The sequence below is a fragment of the Myotis daubentonii genome, chromosome 2, assembly GCF_963259705.1.
Source record: "Myotis daubentonii chromosome 2, mMyoDau2.1, whole genome shotgun sequence".
Taxonomy (NCBI): Eukaryota; Metazoa; Chordata; class Mammalia; order Chiroptera; family Vespertilionidae; genus Myotis; species Myotis daubentonii.
In genome coordinates, this window is record NC_081841.1 from 192,830,401 (window position 1) to 192,848,482 (window position 18,082).

General features: G+C 51.7%; 1 protein-coding gene across 8 annotated transcripts in view; it reads left to right on the forward strand.

The window, feature by feature from the left end:
* The window catches only part of MCF2L (MCF.2 cell line derived transforming sequence like), a 176,210-nt gene that overhangs the window by 54,322 nt on the left and 103,806 nt on the right, over window positions 1-18,082 (forward strand). Inside the window, exon 1 of one of the 8 annotated variants that reach the window (XM_059685156.1) lies at window positions 11,571-11,595. The exons of 5 other annotated variants lie outside the window; for them this stretch is intronic. Coding sequence is in view for 2 of the 3 variants with exons in the window: in XM_059685154.1 (XP_059541137.1) it covers window positions 12,202-12,280 (79 nt within the window). In the remaining variant the exon portion in view is untranslated. Of the gene's footprint in view, window positions 1-11,570; window positions 11,596-12,155; window positions 12,281-18,082 lie in introns of those variants that run through there. 2 more of the 8 variants (XM_059685154.1, XM_059685157.1) reach the window with 2 other exon arrangements.

Genomic DNA, 18,082 nt, shown 5'->3' on the forward strand with positions numbered 1-18,082 from the left:
ACGGGATGGTGTCAGGTGGTGGGTTTCTGGGGAGGTGACTAGGTCACGAGAGTGGGGCCTCCTGAATGGGATGTGTGCCCTGGGACAAGAGACCCCACCACCTTGTGAGGGTGCAGGGAGAAGGCCCTAGAAGAGGGTTCTCTCCTGAGCCCGACCATGCGTGCCTCGCTCTCTGACTTCCAGCCTGCAGAGCTGTGAGAAGCACATCTGTCTCCAAGCCACCAGTCCTGGCATTTTGTTACAGCGCCGGAGCAGACCACGACAAGCACTAATCGGAAAGTGTGTGGAGGTGCTTTACACCGTGTATGTGTTTACTGCTTCATGCCTGCAGGAGCATGTTTCCAATGTGAAATCTTTCCAACTAGACTAGAAGCTGGTCTGCCCCATGGGGAGGCCCACAGGCCTGACACCCCCAAATGACCTGCTCAAGGTACACAGCTGGGAGGTGGCAGGGCCGCAGCCAAGCCTGGGGGCATATTTGGATAATCTTGGAACCTGAGGAAGCCAGTGCTCTGGGTCCCCATGAGCAGGAGGGGTTGGTGTCCCAGACCTGGCAAGGCCCCGCCCACCATAGGCCCCGCCCACCATAGGCCCCGCCCCATCCCAAGGCCCATCCTTCCAGTTCTCATTTTCATGGTCCCAGCAGAATGGGACCCAGGTAGGGGCTTCCCCTGCCACTTGCCCACGGTGCCCCAGAGCAGCACTCAGCCGGGAGAGGCATTTTATTTCTCACTAGGGTCCTTCTGGAAGGTCACTCCTATGGCATGAGCCCTTGTCCCAATCGGTTAGAGGTCATGTATGGCCTGCCGGGTGACCTTTGTGAAGTTTCCGTAAACAACCCCGTAAATGACAGAAGCTGTGTCCCTGCCTCGCTCGGTGCTGTGACTAATGGGGAAACACACTGATTTTGCATTTCCTCTTAGAATTCACGGTGGATTTTTACAAGATGACGCCATTGGCACGTCTGCTCCTCATCTCTAAGGGACTGAGCTCTTTGCTGAACTCAGGAATGGCTTTTCAGAGCCTGTCACAGGCTCCGAAGAGAGCACAGCTTGGGGAAGCAGGGCCTTTATCTGTGGTTATCTGATGAACCTGAGCCTCGGGTCCCTCCACTGGGAAATGCCACGGGAGATCAGGACACTGTCTGTTTCAGTCCCTGAGCTCTCTCGGGGTTCTAGCGGATGTGGCCCTGCCCGCATTAGCCCCTTTTGTTGCCCTAACAGAGGGGATCTTGTTGATACGTTATTCTGATTCCATACTTGTCTATTATTTTTGGTCATTCAAATAGCTGCAGTTAGGTTTCTAAGGCTCAGCCCTGTTCACTTAAAAACTTCAATGTGGATCTCTTCCTGCTCCACCCACCCTCACCCTGAAGGGCCACCAGAGGCGTGGGATGGGGGTGAGGACTGCTCTTCACTCACCACCCTCCCTCCAGCGGCTCCCGTGTTGGGGCAGGGATGGAAGATGCCTGCACACGTGCACGCACGCACACACTCGTGTGGCTGACCTGCCTGGCTGTCTCCCCGGGTCCTGTCTTCGCTGCCCTGGGTGGGACCCATGTGTGGTGGGTGGTGTGCCGGTCCCCACTCAGAGGCCTCACTTCTGGCTGTTGCCGGTGGTGGCCACCTTCTCCTGGTGCCTCCATGCCTGACAACCGTCTTCCCAAATCTCAGCCATGAAGAACTCTTTTAAATATATATATATTTTTATTGATTTCAGAAAGGAAGGGAGAAGGAGAGAGAAATAGAAACTTCAATGATGAGAGAGAATCATTGATTGGCTGCCTCCTGCCCACCCCTGACTGGGGATTGAACCTGCAACCTGGGCATGTACCCTTGATTGGAATCGAACCTGGAACCTTTCAGTCTGCAGGCCGACACTCTACCCACTGAGCCAAACCAGCTAGGGCCCATGAAGAACTCTTAACCCTGTTTGGGTGGCTGTCCCTTTTTTGCCATCTCTCATGAGCACTCTCCCCCCCAGTACTGAGATATAATTGACATATAATGTGTGAGTTTGGGGTGTGCAGCGTGATGATTGATCTAGGTGTGTAAGAAATGATTACCCATAAGGCCAGCTACCACCTGTATCACGCCCCATAATTACCATTTCTTTTTTTTGTGGTGAGAACAGTTAAGATCCTATTAGCCGCTTTGAAGTAAGGATACAATGCAGTATTGTTAGCCATAGTCACCATGCCTACGTTAGGCCTCCCCCCTAGGCTCAGGGAGGAGAGCTTTCGTCCCTGCTGGGAGGGAGGGAGAAAGGAGTCATCTTCCTGCACCGCACTGTCCCTCTCTCCGGGGCCGGTCTCTGGGCCCAGATCTCTCAGTGAGTCCCCCACCAGGCAGCTGTTCCCACACACCTGTTTTCTGAATTCAGAATTTGGGCCTCTTTGTCTTTGGCTCTTAGTGAAATTCTGGGCCGACAGGAAGAATCCCACCTGCCATGCCATTACTTACATTAGACCTAGCCCATGCCTGGGCCTGCACTCCTCTCCTGCCCACCTCCGAGGTGCGTCCCCTCCTCTGAAGAGCTGAGAGCTGTTTGCAGGGGGAGGAGAGGGAGGAAACCCACTGTGAGGGCCTGTCCTGGGGCTAGGGCTTCTGGGGTGTATGGTCCCTGCAGGAGGAGGTGCCTCTAGGAACTCAGCAGCAGGACAGGTTCTGGGGGTCGTTAGTGTCTTCAGCAGCTGGCAGTCAGGGATTGAGGTAAACAGGTTGGGGTAGGGCTTGCAACGCTCAGGGCCAGCCCTGCAGGATCCCCATGCTGGGCATCAGAGGCTCTGGAGAACTGCAAAGAAGGCACCGCTATGTCTGAAGCCCAGCTTGCTTTCCCTGCCACCATCCCTCGGGGCCTGAACCAGGAGGAGGTGTCAAAACATGCCTGGAGAGAAGAGGCTGGGAAATGAATAAGCACCCTAATTAGCCTGGGTGGGCTGGGCGTTTCCAACAGTAATTTAGCACCGAGGACATTAATTTTCCCGCCTGCGGGGAGGGTATGTGTCACTTGATACAGGACAGGCACATTAGGTCTGAGATTCAGTTCATCCTACACATCCACTCACCCATCTCATCCCAAAGTGCGTAAGAATTTGTCTCCAAAAGCCCTCCATGGGGCCCAGGAGTTCTGGAACCCCAGCCAGGTGCCTGATCTCTCGCTGCACCCCCTCCCCGTAGCATCTAACACCAGCTTGTGCCTGGGATACAGGCATCCGCTTTGAAAGTGCCCTTCACCTCCCAGCAGCTCTCATCAGCGGAACGCCGTGTGGGTTTTCCCGTGTCCACATGCAGTTCTGTCGTCCAGGGCACGCTGCGGGGCGTGTGAAGTTCTGCAGTGGAGGCCCCTGCTCCTCGTGCAGAATTCTCAGCTTTCCTACGGCGGCTGTGATGTCTGGCAGAGTGTCATTCCCACCAGGGGAGCCGGAGGTGAGGGCTCTTGGATTATTTTTTAAACCTCATCAGCCGTCCCAGAATTTTATATTCCCTCAAGAGTTCAACTAGAGCGGGTAGGAAGGAATGGCCAGTTGTGTGGAGACTACAGTGGCTGCCCAGCAGAATGGAAGCTGGTCGGTGAGGGGAGCAGTCACCACTGATGTACCTACCATCGCCAGCCCACCGTCCCTTATGAATTGTCCCAGTCTCTCTGTGTGTCCTTAGCTAACCTCTATTTTTTTAAGCTCTTGAGACACTGTTGGGGTTTGAATTGTGTCCTCTAAAAATATATGTTGAAGCCCTAACCCCGTGCCTCAGAATGTGACTTTATTTGGAAACTGGATCATTGTAGATGCAATTAGTTAAGGTGAGGTCACACCGGCGTAGGGTGGGCCCTGACCTGGTATCTTTCTAAGAAGAGGACAGAGAGACACACAGGGGGAAGATGGCCATGTGACTGGGAGATGCAGCCACAAGTCAAGGACTGCCTGCCTCCACCAGAAGCTGGAACAGGCACGGAAGACTTCCCCTGCAGGATTCAGGGCATGTGCCCTGTTCGGACCTCCAGCCTCCAGAACTGTGAGAGAAGAGCTTCCTGTCGTTTCAAGCTGCCCAGTGTGTGGTGCAGCATTACGGCAGCCCCAGGACACCACTGCACCTCCCTCTTCAATCCCCAACACTTCCACCACCGTCCCTGCTCCCCCCAAGGACACCGTGGGCACCAGGAGGCTTGGCCTGCAGCGTGGCCTGGAAATTTTGCACATGGCGTTGTTTAAACAAGACCAACGTGGAGGGAAGGCGGTTACTCGGGCCTCCACAACCAGAGCTGAGATTTGGCCTGAACAAGTGTGCCTTTCGAGGAGGAGGCATGTGGCCTGACAGGTGTGACCTCAGTGCTGTTAAGCTCCAGCTCGGGGCGAGTGCAGCTGGGCAGACAGCTCTCAGGCCCAGCGTGTCCAGCCTGCACCTGCTCCTCTCTGTCTGCTAAGCTTCTGGGGAGGTGGCCATGGGACCACAGGTGTTTCAGTTACCCAGTTTGTGTGGGGCTTTGAGATGTGGTTTGTGCCACCTTGGCGCTGGTGTGACCAGCTCGTGCCTCACTCTAGGCAGTGGTCTTAGGTAGTAAGTTTTGAATTTTTTGGTAAGTTTCTAAGTTTGTATTTAATTTTAGGAAAGAGAACCCATGCAAGCTCTTAGCAGCACTGATCTTGCCTGCTGCGGGCCAAGGGAGCCCATCAGGGCCCCTCCAAGGTGAGCTGCTGAACACAGCCTTTGTGTGTTTGTGTGATGAGGATGCATGTTAACACATGTCTTCCATGTAAACATTAGGTACATATTTCAGAAGCTTAAAAAAGGCTATGCCATTGCCCTGGTCCATGGGGCCCAGTTGATTGAGCGTCATCCCCTGCACCAGGAGGTTGCTGGTTCGATTCCCAATCAGGTCACATGCCCAAGTTGTGGGCTCTACTTCCCAGGAGGGGGCATACAGGAGGCACCTGATCAATGGCCCTCACTCATCGATGTTTTTCTCTCTCTCCCTTCCTCTTTCTCTAAAACTAAATGAAAAAACCCAGCTGGTGTGGCTCAGTGGTTGAGCATTGACCCATGAACCAAGAGGTCACCTGTTTGATTCCTGGCCAAAGCACATACCAGGGTTGCAGGCTCCATCTCCAGTAGGGGGCATGCAAGAGGCAGCTGACCGATGTTTCTCTCTCATCGAGGTTTCTATCTCTCTACCCCTCTCCCTACCTCCATCTCTAAAATCAATAAAAACAGACTTTTTTTTTTTTAAAAAAAAAGCTATGCCCTTTGCTCTGTAATTCTACTTCAAGGAATTTAACAGAGATACAATCAGACATGAGAAAAAAACATTATGCCTGTGGTTGTTTCCTTTTTTTATCATTATGATAATCAAGAATTGCTTTAAAAATCTGATTAAATTTCAAAACACACACAAGGGAACATTTACACAGCTGTTAAGATCATGTAGAAGAGTAGCAGCATGAAAAAAGTTTGAGTGAAAAATTTGTTATAAACTATATATTATTACAATTTATATAAAAGTACATCAGGATTAAAAAACATCTCTACATGATGCTATTAGAGCTATTAGAGTTTATTTTTCATATTTTCTAAAGTGAACACAATGATTCTTGTACTCACACAAAAATACACGTTATCTTAATTTACTTGTTGTAGCCATCAGAATCTAATGATCACTTGTATATGAGAACTTTAGTCCAAGTCAGCCATCCTATCAGATTTTTCTCAGCAAAAGGACTTCTTCCAACTAACTACCCTTATCTACTAATTGTCCATTTAGAGTTTGTGTTAATGCAGATTCCAGACATCCTTACCGGAAAAGCCATGAAAGAGTCAGAACTCCAAGCGTCCAGTCTCTAGTTTCCCCGAGAGCACACACCCCAGGAAGGGACTCTGAATGCCCGCCCTCGCTGTGTCCTGCAGGACACACACTGAGGACTGCATCTGAGGTGGTTTGCCTACCCTGCATCTTGACCTTTGCTTCTGTTCTGTTTCCGTTGAGGAACAGATCCAAACAGTACCACATGGTGGCCTGCAGACCAAACTGTGAATGCCTCTTCTGGGGGCTGTTGCTCTACATAATGTGAAATTCTTTAAACAAACAAACAAGGGGGGGGGGGCTCAGGAATCATGTCAAGTCTGGGGCTTGCACAATGCCCAAGGGGAGAGGAAATGCCTGGTCCCCATGCTGAATCCAGGAGAACTCTTATCCTCATGCCATCTCACTCATGTTTTTACAAAACTTTATTGAGGGAATAATGAACAAATCTCATTGCATACACTTTAAAATGTACAGTATGATGATTTGATATGCATTGTGAAATGATTACCGAGATCAAGGTAATTAACACATCCATAACTCTTTGTGTGTGTGTGTGTGTGTGTGTGTGTGTGTGTGTGTTCAGTGAGAATGCTTAAGGTCCACTCTTAATAACTTTCAAGTACACAATTACCATATTATTCACTGTCCTCGCCCTGTTGTACAGTGGAGCCTCAGATCTCATTCATTTTATAACTGGAAGTTTGTACCCTCTGACCCTCCTCCCAGCCCCTGGCTACCACTATTCTGTTCTTCTCTGTTTCTATGAAATCAGCTTTTCTTTTTTAGATTCCACATATAAGTAAAACCATGCAGTATTTGTCTTTCTATGTCTGTCCCCGCCCCCTTAATGTCATGCCCTCCAGGCTCATCCATGTTGTCACAAATGGCAGGATTTCCTTCTTTTTTTATGGATGAATAATTATCCATTGTACATATGCACCATATCTTCTTTATTCATTCATCCCCTGAAGGACAGTTAGATTGTTTCCGTAGCTTGGCTATCACGAATGCTGCTGCTGTGAACATGTGGGTGCACACATCTCTTCAAGAGACTGACTTGGTTGCCTTTGGATACGTACCCAGAAGTGGAATTGCTGGATCATATGCTGGTTCTAATTTTAATTTTTTGAGGAACCTCCATAGTGTTTTCCATTCTGGCTGCACTGATTTACATTCCCACCAGCAGTATGCACGGATTCCGACCTCCCCACACCCTCACCAACACTTGTTGCCTCTTGTCTTCTTGCTGACAGCCATCCTAACAGGTGTGTGGGGCACCTCCTTGTGGTGTTGATTTGCGCTTCCCTGCTGATGAGTGGTGCTGAGCACAATCCCGTCCTTTTACACTGGGTAGTGGACTTGACACAGTCAGTCCCTCTCACGTGTTCTGGGTGAATCCTGCCTTTTGTTTGCTGAGTGTTTTGGCCCTGGGTTAGAGGAAAGTTAGCTGGTGGGGGTCTCAGGCGGGGGTGGGGGAGGTCATCCTGGGTGCTGGGTGGGGACGCTGTTGGGCCCGGCGGGTGGGGAGAACAAGGTTGTCAGAGAGCTAGGTGACGTGCTGGGTTGAGAACAGTGGTCTAGTGGCAAGACGGTGGCATCTCCAGTATCTGTTTCTTCCTGAGCAGCCCACCTCCCCCAACCCGCATCTTGAGAACCTAAGTCCCCTGTCCATTCCCCCCCCCTCTTCCTCACACCTCACCTCTCTCCAGGCCCTGCCTACTGTGAAGTGCCATCCTCAGGGACTAAGGACAAAGCCCCCTGGCCCAGGGCCCCTGCTGCTTTTCAGGAGGAGCCCTCTTTATTACATAAAATTGTGTAACGCGGCTACTTTCCCCGCACCCCGTGCCTGTTCAGGAAGGTCACCCTGTCTCTGCAGCCCCCCAGCCCTTCCCCTCAGACTTGAGGACTTGGAAGACCAACTTGGAGGAACATTTGCTAATGTGGAGGCAGTTGTCGTGTCCCTAACACGACATAGCTTAGTGTGGCCTGTCTCCGAAGTAGGTATAAACGGAGTTATACTTTATGTATTCTTCGCAGCTCACTGTTGTAGCTCAACTGATATAAACCACTGTTTCTACTGCTGCATGGTCTCCCATTGTGTGACCACAACTCACCTTATTCATCCAGTCCGCTGTCGATGGGCTTGTGCTATCTTCAGTCCTCCTCTCCCCTCCTATCTTTCACCCTTTTCTCCCCTCCTCCTTCCTCATCCCCTCCTCTCCCTTCTTCTTTGCTCCCTTCCCTCTGCCTCTTCTCCTCTCCCTCCTCCTCCTCCCCTCCCCTCCTCCTTCCTCACAGTTATAAGCAGGTCTGCTGCAAGCATTGGTGCCCGCGGACACAGGTGTGCATGTGCCAGAGCTTGTTGCTGGAGGGGCTGCGCACCTCTGACTTTATCATACAGCGTCACCTCAGTTCCCGAGGGAATCGTGCAATGGACACACCGTCTTCACCAGCTTGTTCACCATCTGCCACCAGGGAGGTGTATCCTTGTTAGTGGCCGGCCCCCATTTGGAGCGGAAACCCCATGAGGGCAGGGAGCCCGCCTGCTTTGCTAGGCCCTGCACCCTGGAACCAGCACGGGGCCTGGCTCCCAGCTCCTCGGGAGGTTTCAGGAGACCAGGCGCAACCCGAAATTCCCCACGCTCCAAGATGCCTCTTGTCAGAGGTTAGGCCTCCCCCACACCCCAGCTCAGGAGTGAGGCTGTGCTGTAAATGGTTGCAAATTTCTTCATAGGGCCATCTCCAGGTCTCCCCCTTTTCCTTGCTGCCCGCCCCCACGCCCTTGATGGAAATACGTGCATCCTCACTTTCCATGGCCGGCGTCCAGCTGCACCTAGGCCTGGCTGCTCCCGTCTCCTGTTACCTCTCACAATGGCAGGTCTCTGCTTCCTGTCTCCCCCACCACCTGGAGATCCCCCACCTGTCTCACACAGGCTCCTGGCTTCTCAGAACCCGGCCTGCACACCCCTCCAGCTCTCCTGTTTCTCACCTCCCTTTCATGGCTAACTTTCCGGAACAGTTGCTAAGAGGATGTGCTCGGTCTCCAGGTATAACATTACGTTCCACCTTCCCACCTGGGCGCCGTCTGGCTTCACGCAGAGGACGGACAGGCATGTCCTGCTTCTCCTTTCTGGGAGGGGGCGATGCAGTGCGGAGAGCAGGCCTGTGCTCCTGGGACACGTGGGCTAAGATTCTTCATGCTACGTTGGCTTTGGGGCCTCACCTAACTGTCCCTGTCCAACTGTGAGAGACATTGGGGACAACATTCCAATTGAGCTATGACATTTCTCTGAAGCAACACTTGTTTTCTGGGTCTGTATTTGTACACACCTGAGTTTGAACCCAGCCTCTGCCACTTACCAGCTGTGCGACATGGGGCAACTTACTGTCCTTCTCGCTGTGCCTTATTCTGTACAGCAGGGTAAAAATTATGCCAATCTGCTAGATACTTGTGAAGATTAAATCAGTTCACATCAGGTGAGTTTAGGAGGCGCCCTGGAACTTAGCAGTACTCAGTAAACATTGGGCAGTATTTTATCATTTTTATACTTTTGGCAAGCAGTAAAAGATTTTTATAGAAAGCATCATTTGTGTTATAGTGTAAGAAGAGAGTAAAGTTTTGATAGAGGTTGAGAGAGAGAGATTGAGAGAGAGAGAGAGAGAGAGGAGGGAGGGAAGGAGATTTATTTTAAGTGACTGGCTCACACAGTTGTGGGGGCTGGTAAGTCTAAAATCTACAGGGCAGGCTGCAGGCTGGAGGCCATGTTGAGCTCCAGTCTGAAGTGAATGTGGAGGCAGAATGCCCTCTTCCTCTGGGGAGGTCAGTCTTTCTCTCTTGGGACCTCCCACTGATTAGACGAGGCCCACCCACATTAGGAAGGATGATTTGCTTTACTCATAGTCTGCTGATTTGGTTGTTAATCAGATCTACAAAATACCCTCAAAGGAACAGCCAGAGTAGTGTTTGGTTAAATGTCTGGGCACTGAGGCCTGGCCAAACTGACACATAGGAGCAACCGTCACAGATGGCGGCAGACTCCACCCTGAAGCAGCGCGGGAAATGGCACCAGCCAGCGGTGCTCAGGGTCCAGGGAAGAAGTTGAGCGTGTGAACGGGAGTCAGTGAGAGCAGAGTGGGCAGGTTTTGCCTTTGCCTTTGCTTTGCTTTTGGCTTAAAGACGGGATAGACTCTCACAGGGAGCGGCTCTCAAAGTGTGGGTCAGCAGTGTCCCCATCACCTGGGGTCCTGTTAGAAATGAACATTTCTGACCCTCCAACACCGGATCACAAACGCTGGTCATCTGGGTTAACAAGCCTTTGGGTGCAATTCCAATGAGCCTCCGTGTGAGCACCATTGAGTACACTCTGTGCTGGAAGAGGTGGGGACCAGGCAAAGGGAGGAGGTGGAGATGTCTGGGAGAGCGGATGTCCTGGCAGGTGTGTCTGCAGAGGCCTGCGGGACTGTGGCCTGGGGGCTAGTTTTGGCCAAGGACACGTGTGGGCGCCAAGGACAAGTGTGGGTGGTGCTGCCTCAGGAGGCGTGGAAAGGTGGGTGCACTTCACTTTGGGGAGGAAAGGGCCAGCATTTTAGGACACTCTGTCAGGCGACTTGCCTTCCTGAAGTGAGATGCAGGTAGTTGTGATGGGGAAGGGGGATGAATGATTGTCAGGCTCAAGGGGCCATAGCAAAGCTGGGTTTGGCTTCAGTGAAGGTCAGACCAGGACATTTGTCCACAAGGAAAAGGTTCACTGTTGGCCCTGTGATGATACCAGAGACCCCTCCCCTCACTGGACACTACCCTGAGCCATAAAAAACTGCTGATATTCAATGGTGTGTTTTTTAAAATATGTCTTTTAATTGATTTTTAGAGAGAGGGGACGGAAGAGGGAGAGAGTGAGAAACATCGCTGAGGGAGAAACATCAATTGGCTGCCTCCTGCATGCTCCCCACCGGGAATCGAGCCTGCAACCCAGGCATGAGCCCTGAACCGGAATCGAACCTCTTGGTGCCTGGGTCGATGCTCAGCCACTGAGCAACATGGGCCGGGCTATTCAATACGTTTTCATGTATTTTAAAAAAAGTATTTTTTAGTTTTACCCCACACCTTCCCTGTGTGGTTATTACACCTTCACTTCATGCTGCGATGATTTGTTTGCACATCTTCCCTGACCACCAGACTCCTGAGCTCTCCGAGGGCAAATGCTGTGTCACCTTCATCTTTTTACCCCTCAGCCCACCTCATGGTGCCTGACAGTCACCACAGTAGATGTTGGCACACCCATCACATCGACCTGAGCGGCAGTTTGAATCGCTGCCACTCCTTGCTTGAATTTCCCAAACCATTCATGGAAATAGGCACTTCTTCCTGAAATTCTGCTGTAAGGAAGAGCATGCTAACTGTCATGCCAACCGCAAAAGTATGACAAGCCACCAGGGTGGGGGAGGCCCCATGCAGGGCCCACCGGCGTGCACACTCGTGTTCTTGCATGTCCTTGGGATGTGGCAGCCCGAGCCTTGCACACATGACTCCCATCTGCGGGCACTGAGGTGTAGAATGCACGCGGTGGCTTCTTGCCAAACATGGTGAGCTCGGAGGGCCTGCAGCGCGCTTCCCTCCCCGCCCGCGTCCTTGGGCAGGCGGCGCCGCAGCGGGAGCAGCCGGTCCACCCGGCCACCCGAGGACCCTCTAAGGACCCCAGGACCCACTGACCTGGTGCTGCCCGGGCAGCATGCGGCGGCGCGGGGAGGGTGCGCTGGGCTGCTGCGGCCTCTGCACCTGCCCAGGGACTGCCGGAGGTAAAGGGGGGCGGGCAGGTTCGCGCCGCTCCCGCTCCCACAGTCCCTCCTTCCTCTCCGGTGGGGGGAAGGGGCGCAGAGAGGGCCCAGGCTGGGAAGCGGGGGTGGGGGCGCCTCGGAGTGAGAGCGCTGCGGGCCGAGATGCCCGCGGGTGCACACTCGGGACTGTCAGGTGACCCGCGGTGCACACACTAGGGTCCCAGGTGCTGGGTGGCTGCTCCTGCAGGGTTCCTTGGTGACCTTGGGGGTGGATATTTGGGGCTCCCAGGTGGACTTGGGTGTGCACACTCGAGGCTTCCAGGTGACGCGGGAGTGCAGGCGCCAGGCTTCCAGGTGACCGCACGGTGCACGCGGAGCTCCCTGGCGGCTGCGGGGACTTGCGGGGCGGGCGCGCTTCCGCTTCCGCTGAGCAGCCCCCACCCTGGCGCAGGGCGCGCCCCTTGGCGGGGCTGGGGACCAATCCAGGGAAGGGAGGCGCTGCCGTGCCCCCCTCCCCCTCCCCAGCCTCGCAGCCGCGCCCCCTCCCCACCCGTGCTACCCCACCCATGAAGCACCTTCTGGTGCAGAGGAAAGCAGCTGCGGAGGATCGTTTTGTTCTGCCGGAGGATGAGGTTTTGGCTGAGAAATGAAGAGATGGCTTTGGAAGAAATGGTGCAGAGATTAAATGCGGTTTCCAAGCACACTGGTAGGAGGAGCTGCTGGCCTTGAATTCTATGTTCTTAGGGACATGCGTCTAATTTTTGTATAACAGCCTTCATTTTCCCCCCTTAGCAGTAATAACAGGGAAGAGCAGGCATGATGGGCATTTATCTGGCAGCTGATAGGTTTCCACGGACAGTCAGCATGATTTTATTCTGCTGGGATCGTTAAAATGATTGCAGATGGGTGCCACAGGCGAGATCCCAGGTTTGCATGTGGAGCGGTTGTCTGAAATCTTCTCATGCAACCTGCATTTCCGTTGCATGTGCAGCCATAGCAATGGAGAAAGCATGAGTATTCGTGGATGGGAAATAATTTGAGCCAAGGGCTTTTCGAGCCTGGCGTGGGGATGGCGGAGATACCAGCCCATTTGGAGGAGGAAAAATCCGGATTGATCAGGTGGTGCTTTTCTCCACCCCATGTAGTTTCACCTAAGACAATTGTTGGGAAATGGTATGGGTCAAGAGTGGAAGGATAGCATTGTTGGACATTGGTTTTCTGTGTTAATTAAAAGATTACTTAAAGTAAGCCTCTAGAAGCAATTAAAATGGGTTCGTTTAGATGTAAGAAAAACCTGAGCTGGCGGGGTCTTGCTGTTGGCTTTCAATCAGTCACATCTGAGTTGCCCTGTGCGGGAGGAAGACACACAGCATTAACTAGTTTTCCTTCCTTGGAATGAAGAGGAAAGAACCCGGTACAGTTAAAAGTGAGTTGCCACATTTTTGCCTGGTGTTGTCCTACGTTATGTTATATATGATCACCTTGTTGTCTAAATAAGACTTTCCAGCTATGTGGTGTAGATGTGGTATTCTTTCTTTCCTCTTTCTTTCCCTCTCTCTTTCTCCCCCTTCCCCCCATAAGTGGGAGACCCCAATGGCTTTCGAGAGCAAAGCAATGCTTAAATCAGCATAAGCATCATTGTGTGTGACATTCAGTTTGCAATGGTGACTTTTGTGATTACAGCTGCTGGACTTATTGTATACGGGTCAAAAGAAAATAAAGCCGTTTTACGCCATCTGGCCCTTATTCATAGAAAGGTAGCGAGCTCCCTTTTTCTGGAACACGAGTCGCCTTTTGCTGGGTGCGGGGTTTGGCGTGTGGCTGAGGTGAAGGGTGCAGGGGACCGCAGCTTGGCGGGCGGGCTCCCACTGGCCCTGGAGGGGAGGGGCAGCTCTTCACACCCTCCGCATTGGCCTGGAGTCGGAATTACAGAGTGGGAACCGCTCCAAGAGTGATGTCACTCCCTAGCGCGTGGGGAGGGAGGTTTTTCCTTGAGCTTGGAAAGACGCATGTGCATTTTGAATTGCTAAGAGTCTATGTCTGAAGAGCAGGGATGACATTGGCCACTCACCTAACGTGTATTGCGGGCCAGGTCCTTAACTTGACCATGGACTCATTCTAAGCAGAAACTCCGAAATGTGTGCCCTTTGACACATCTGCGCTGCCAGCAACTCCAGGTTTCACCAGACTCTTAAATCCAGGTCAGCAGATGCCTGGCTTTATGAATATCCAATATCATTTTGTTAGATGAGAGGACCCCTGCTTTTCTCCCATGAACACTGCCTCTTCCTTCATTACAAATCCATTTTTCACCCATTCTGCATGTGAGGCAGCCCTGGACGGAAGCTGGGAGACGTGACGTGGGCTGGAGGGCTGTTTCCCGTGCTGTATTGACACAGTGCCATCCACTGAGCATGGGGGTAGGGGTGTAGGTATATGTAAACCTACTCGCCAGCTCAGGTCTAAACTCCAGGCACTTCCTCTGCAGCAGAATGGCTTTTACCTGGAGGTTGGAGAGTTGTTCCACCTCCAAGGTGATTTGGGATCAATGGCAGGTGTGGGCTGGTGGTGCCAGGACATGGGTCTGCATGTTGGTGTAGAGATTCAGGGTGGGGGCCCTGACCCACTCAGGACAGGGTCAGAGGGGAGGGCCTGGGTTCAGCGACCTTGCACAGAGCTTCGTGGCTATTTCACCTGCACAGAGTTGGACCTTTCATGGCTCTGCCCTGAACCAACAGGCATTTTATCTTTGTCCACTGTCCAGACATGCTGCTGCCTTATTTTCACTTCACATGTATATGTTGCTCCCACTCGGCAAGGACATACATTATCTAGTAACCTTGTACATCTGGTCGGTGAATCTTACCTCTTTCTTGACCTTGAGAATTTAAGTTGCATATACTCTTGAACCTGAGCTTTAACCACAAGGCCAGGAGCACTTTTCAGTGATAAAAGCTCCCTTCTATGTGGCAGGGCTTCTTTTCTAGCATTTTCATTATTTGGGTTTTCTCTTTATATTTACAGTAATTGGTGAAAAAGGAATAAAGATTTGAGGGAGAAATGCTAATGGATCTAGTTGATTCAGGCATTTTCCGAATGCAGAACAGTCATCCTCGAACTAGAACATCTGAATCATCTGGAGAGAATCATCACAGATTCCTGGGCCCTACTTCCAGAGTTTCTGATTCAGGAATTCTGGGGCAGGGCCTGAGAACTTGCATTTTTAAATTCTCAGGTGATGCTGATGATACTAGCCCAGGAACTACATTTGGAGAAGCACTGCAATAGAAGTCTTTAAATCTAGTGCCACCTTCTCCATTAATTAACCTTGAGCAAAATATTAATTCTTGTTATGGATGAATGGATGAGGGTGGATGGGTGGATAAATGGATGAAGTTGCATACAAGACTAAAAATAGAAACTGTATCATATATTGAATTTGTAATCCTCCCGCCCCCAACCCTTGCCCTGAGGACTAACAACTTTTAGCTCTTATACACCCTTGGTTTGCATCAGAACATGAGTGTTGAGGGGAGGCGTGCTGATGAGTCTGCCTCACTCCTCTGTTTGGAGTTCAGCCATGACACTCATACTCTTTGGCCCAAACATCTTCCTTCCCACCCGCTCTGTCCCATCTTCTCATCTTCTCCAGTAAGCATACCACCACCAAGAAGCTCACTTTCAACTGACACCTCAGCTGCTAGCTCAGACACTGGAAGGATGGAGATATGTCCCATCCAGTACTATCATCGCAGCAACATTAGCGTAAAGAGTGTCCATCCTTCAGATGTGTCCCTCTTAAAGAACCTAGGCATCCCGCAGTGGTGTTCTCTGTGCCACATCCAGATTCAGATGCAGGGAGAAGTGAGACTCTTTCAGCGAGTTCTGTTGCTGAGATCTCTAGGGAACTCTGAAGTCGGACAGTGGAGGTAGCTTTTGTGACAGACCTGACCTGGGCGCTTCTTTGGAGTACAAATAGATGTTGTTGGATAGAAAGGGTGAGGACATAGAACAACAAACCCCAATATGTAGACAGTGCTCTGTGGGAGATGATGAGGCCACATTCTGGTCTTTATTTTGTGGAGCCAGCACCCTGCATAAGGGATCCTAGTTCTTTGTGTTCTGGGTTCAGTGCTGCAGCTGTTAATTGTTACTGCCCTAATGGAAGCCCCTGGGGTCCCTTGGTCCCCCACCTAGGACAGCCTGGCCCTAGCCGAGGACATGCCACCTCTGCTGTGTCATCCATCCCCCATTTCTGGCCCTCGGAGAGCTCTGCCCCCTGGTCGTCACTAGTCTCCTGTGGGATTGTGTCCTGCTCCTGGCAGAGAACCCCTTGCACACATACAAGGGCTCTGGTGCCTGGTTCCTTTCTTTCCCTATTGGCAGGGCTTGTTGTGACTCGTCTGCTTCAGGGTCCTGATAATGCTCACCTGCTCCCTCGGGGCCCCCCGCTGCTGATGCCTCGACATGCGGTTGGCATCACGGGGGCTAACCTTGCCCATTATCTCTGTACCAGCCCAAGTCCTACAGCCTTGTGAGGAGCCCGGTCCCTCTGGCCCCCCAAGCCCCAGTCAGTCCTGTGAGGGGTCTGGCTTGGTTAAGACATGAAAATGAATAGTTAACCCAGAAATTCCAAAACACAGCCTAAGAACTTTTCTGTGTAAAAATGTGTACAAGCTCTTGGCAGATTCTTCTGTGCACAATGTGGCTACTCGGGTTTGCATTACGGCGTCTGGACGTCCTTGTTGTGTGAGGTTGGGACAGCATGGAGGTTGGGGTGGCCAGTGGGGAGGAGCCGGAGTGAGAGCAGAGGGGTCATGCCGGTGCACTCGTCACCCCCGGCTGCTGTAACAAAGGCACCATGGACTGGGCGGTTGAAACAACAGGCCTTTATTTCTCACAGTTCTGGAGGCAGGAAGTTCGAGGTCAAGGTGTCAGCTGGGCGGTTTCTCCCAAGGCCTCCTTTCTTGGCGTGTAGACGGCTGTCTTCCTCCTGTGTGCTCACATAGGCATCCCTCTCGGCATGTCTGCATCCTAATCTCCTCTGATCAGAACACTCATCCCCTTGGATTAGGGCCCCCAATGACCTCGTTTTACCTGAAGCACGTCTTTCAGGGCCCTGTCTTCAAATACAGTCGCATTCTGAGGTCCCTGGGATTGGGACTTCAACGTCTGGATTTTGGAAGCGCTCAGTTCATCCCACGACTGCCGGATGGCTTGTGAACTGTGGGACCACAGCTCCAACCTCAGCTCAGATCCTGAGGGGAATCGGAGGCCTTTGAGACATTTAAGCAGAACTGCGATATGATCTCATCCTGGTGTTTAAAGGCTTGTCTGGCTGCTTATTGAAAAGACAGAGGGAGCCATGCGAAAGGAAAGCCCCCGGCCAGGTCCAGCCCAGGAGGAGTTAGACGGCCACTGGGGCCAGGGTGGCAGGTTTGCAGGTGGCAGGTGGTGCGGACAGCGGGGGTCTTGACATGTTTTGAAGGTGGGCTGACTGAGCTGGATGTGGGCAAGGAGAGGAAAAGAAAAGGGCTGTGATGCCCATCTGCCATTACCTGAACCACCAGGCTGCTCACTGCTCTCTGGCCATAAGCCCTCCCTGGGAAGATGGTGTCTGGCTGAGACATGCTTAGTGTGGCAGCAGGTTGGGGGCTGCAGGACCAGACTATCATGAATGAGCTTTCAGGGATATGAAGGTTCCCAGGACATCCCCAGAGGTAGAGACCACCTGAAACTGCCCGATTGCACCTGTCAGAGGGAAGGATGCCTTCGAGGCTGATTCAGCAGGGGTCGTTGGTGTGCACATTTCCACACGGAAATGTTCAGGAGCTTTAAATGCAGGGATCACAGCGTCCGGCAGCAGTAAACTCCACCCAGCATGTTCTCCATCGGGGGCATTCGTGCCCACCCTGCCTGCTGTCTTCTCCTCAGCGATGGAATTCTTAAGACTAGTTTTTTCCCCCAAAAATCCATTTTTTAAAAATATGTTTTTATTAATTTCAGAGAGAGGAAGGGAGAGGGAGAATGAGAGAGAAATATAAATGATGAGAGAAAATCATGGATCAGCTGTCAGAAGGCATCCCCCTTCTGAGGATCGAGCCCAAAACCCAGGCATGAACCCTGACCAGGAATCAAACTGTGACCTCCTTGTTCATGGGTCAACGCTCAACCACTGAACCACACAGTCAGGCTCAAATCCATTTTTAAAAAAATGTTGAGTCCCTTATGAAGAAAATCATACAGATGAGTGAGATTGACCTTGATGAGGGATCGTTGAATATTTTGTGATGCGTAATTTAGATTTCTGATTAGATAGGTGGGAACTATTTTTAAAAGAAACAAATAGCTTACATAGGAAATTTGTTATGGAACTTGTTAGCAGAGATTCTGGAATGAGTTTTGGAGATTCTGAGCATAAAGAGACGTTTGTGGATGAAAGTAGTCATTTATTCTTATTTAGAATTGCCCACTGGAGGTGTGACTGGTTTCCCCCATCTAATGCAAG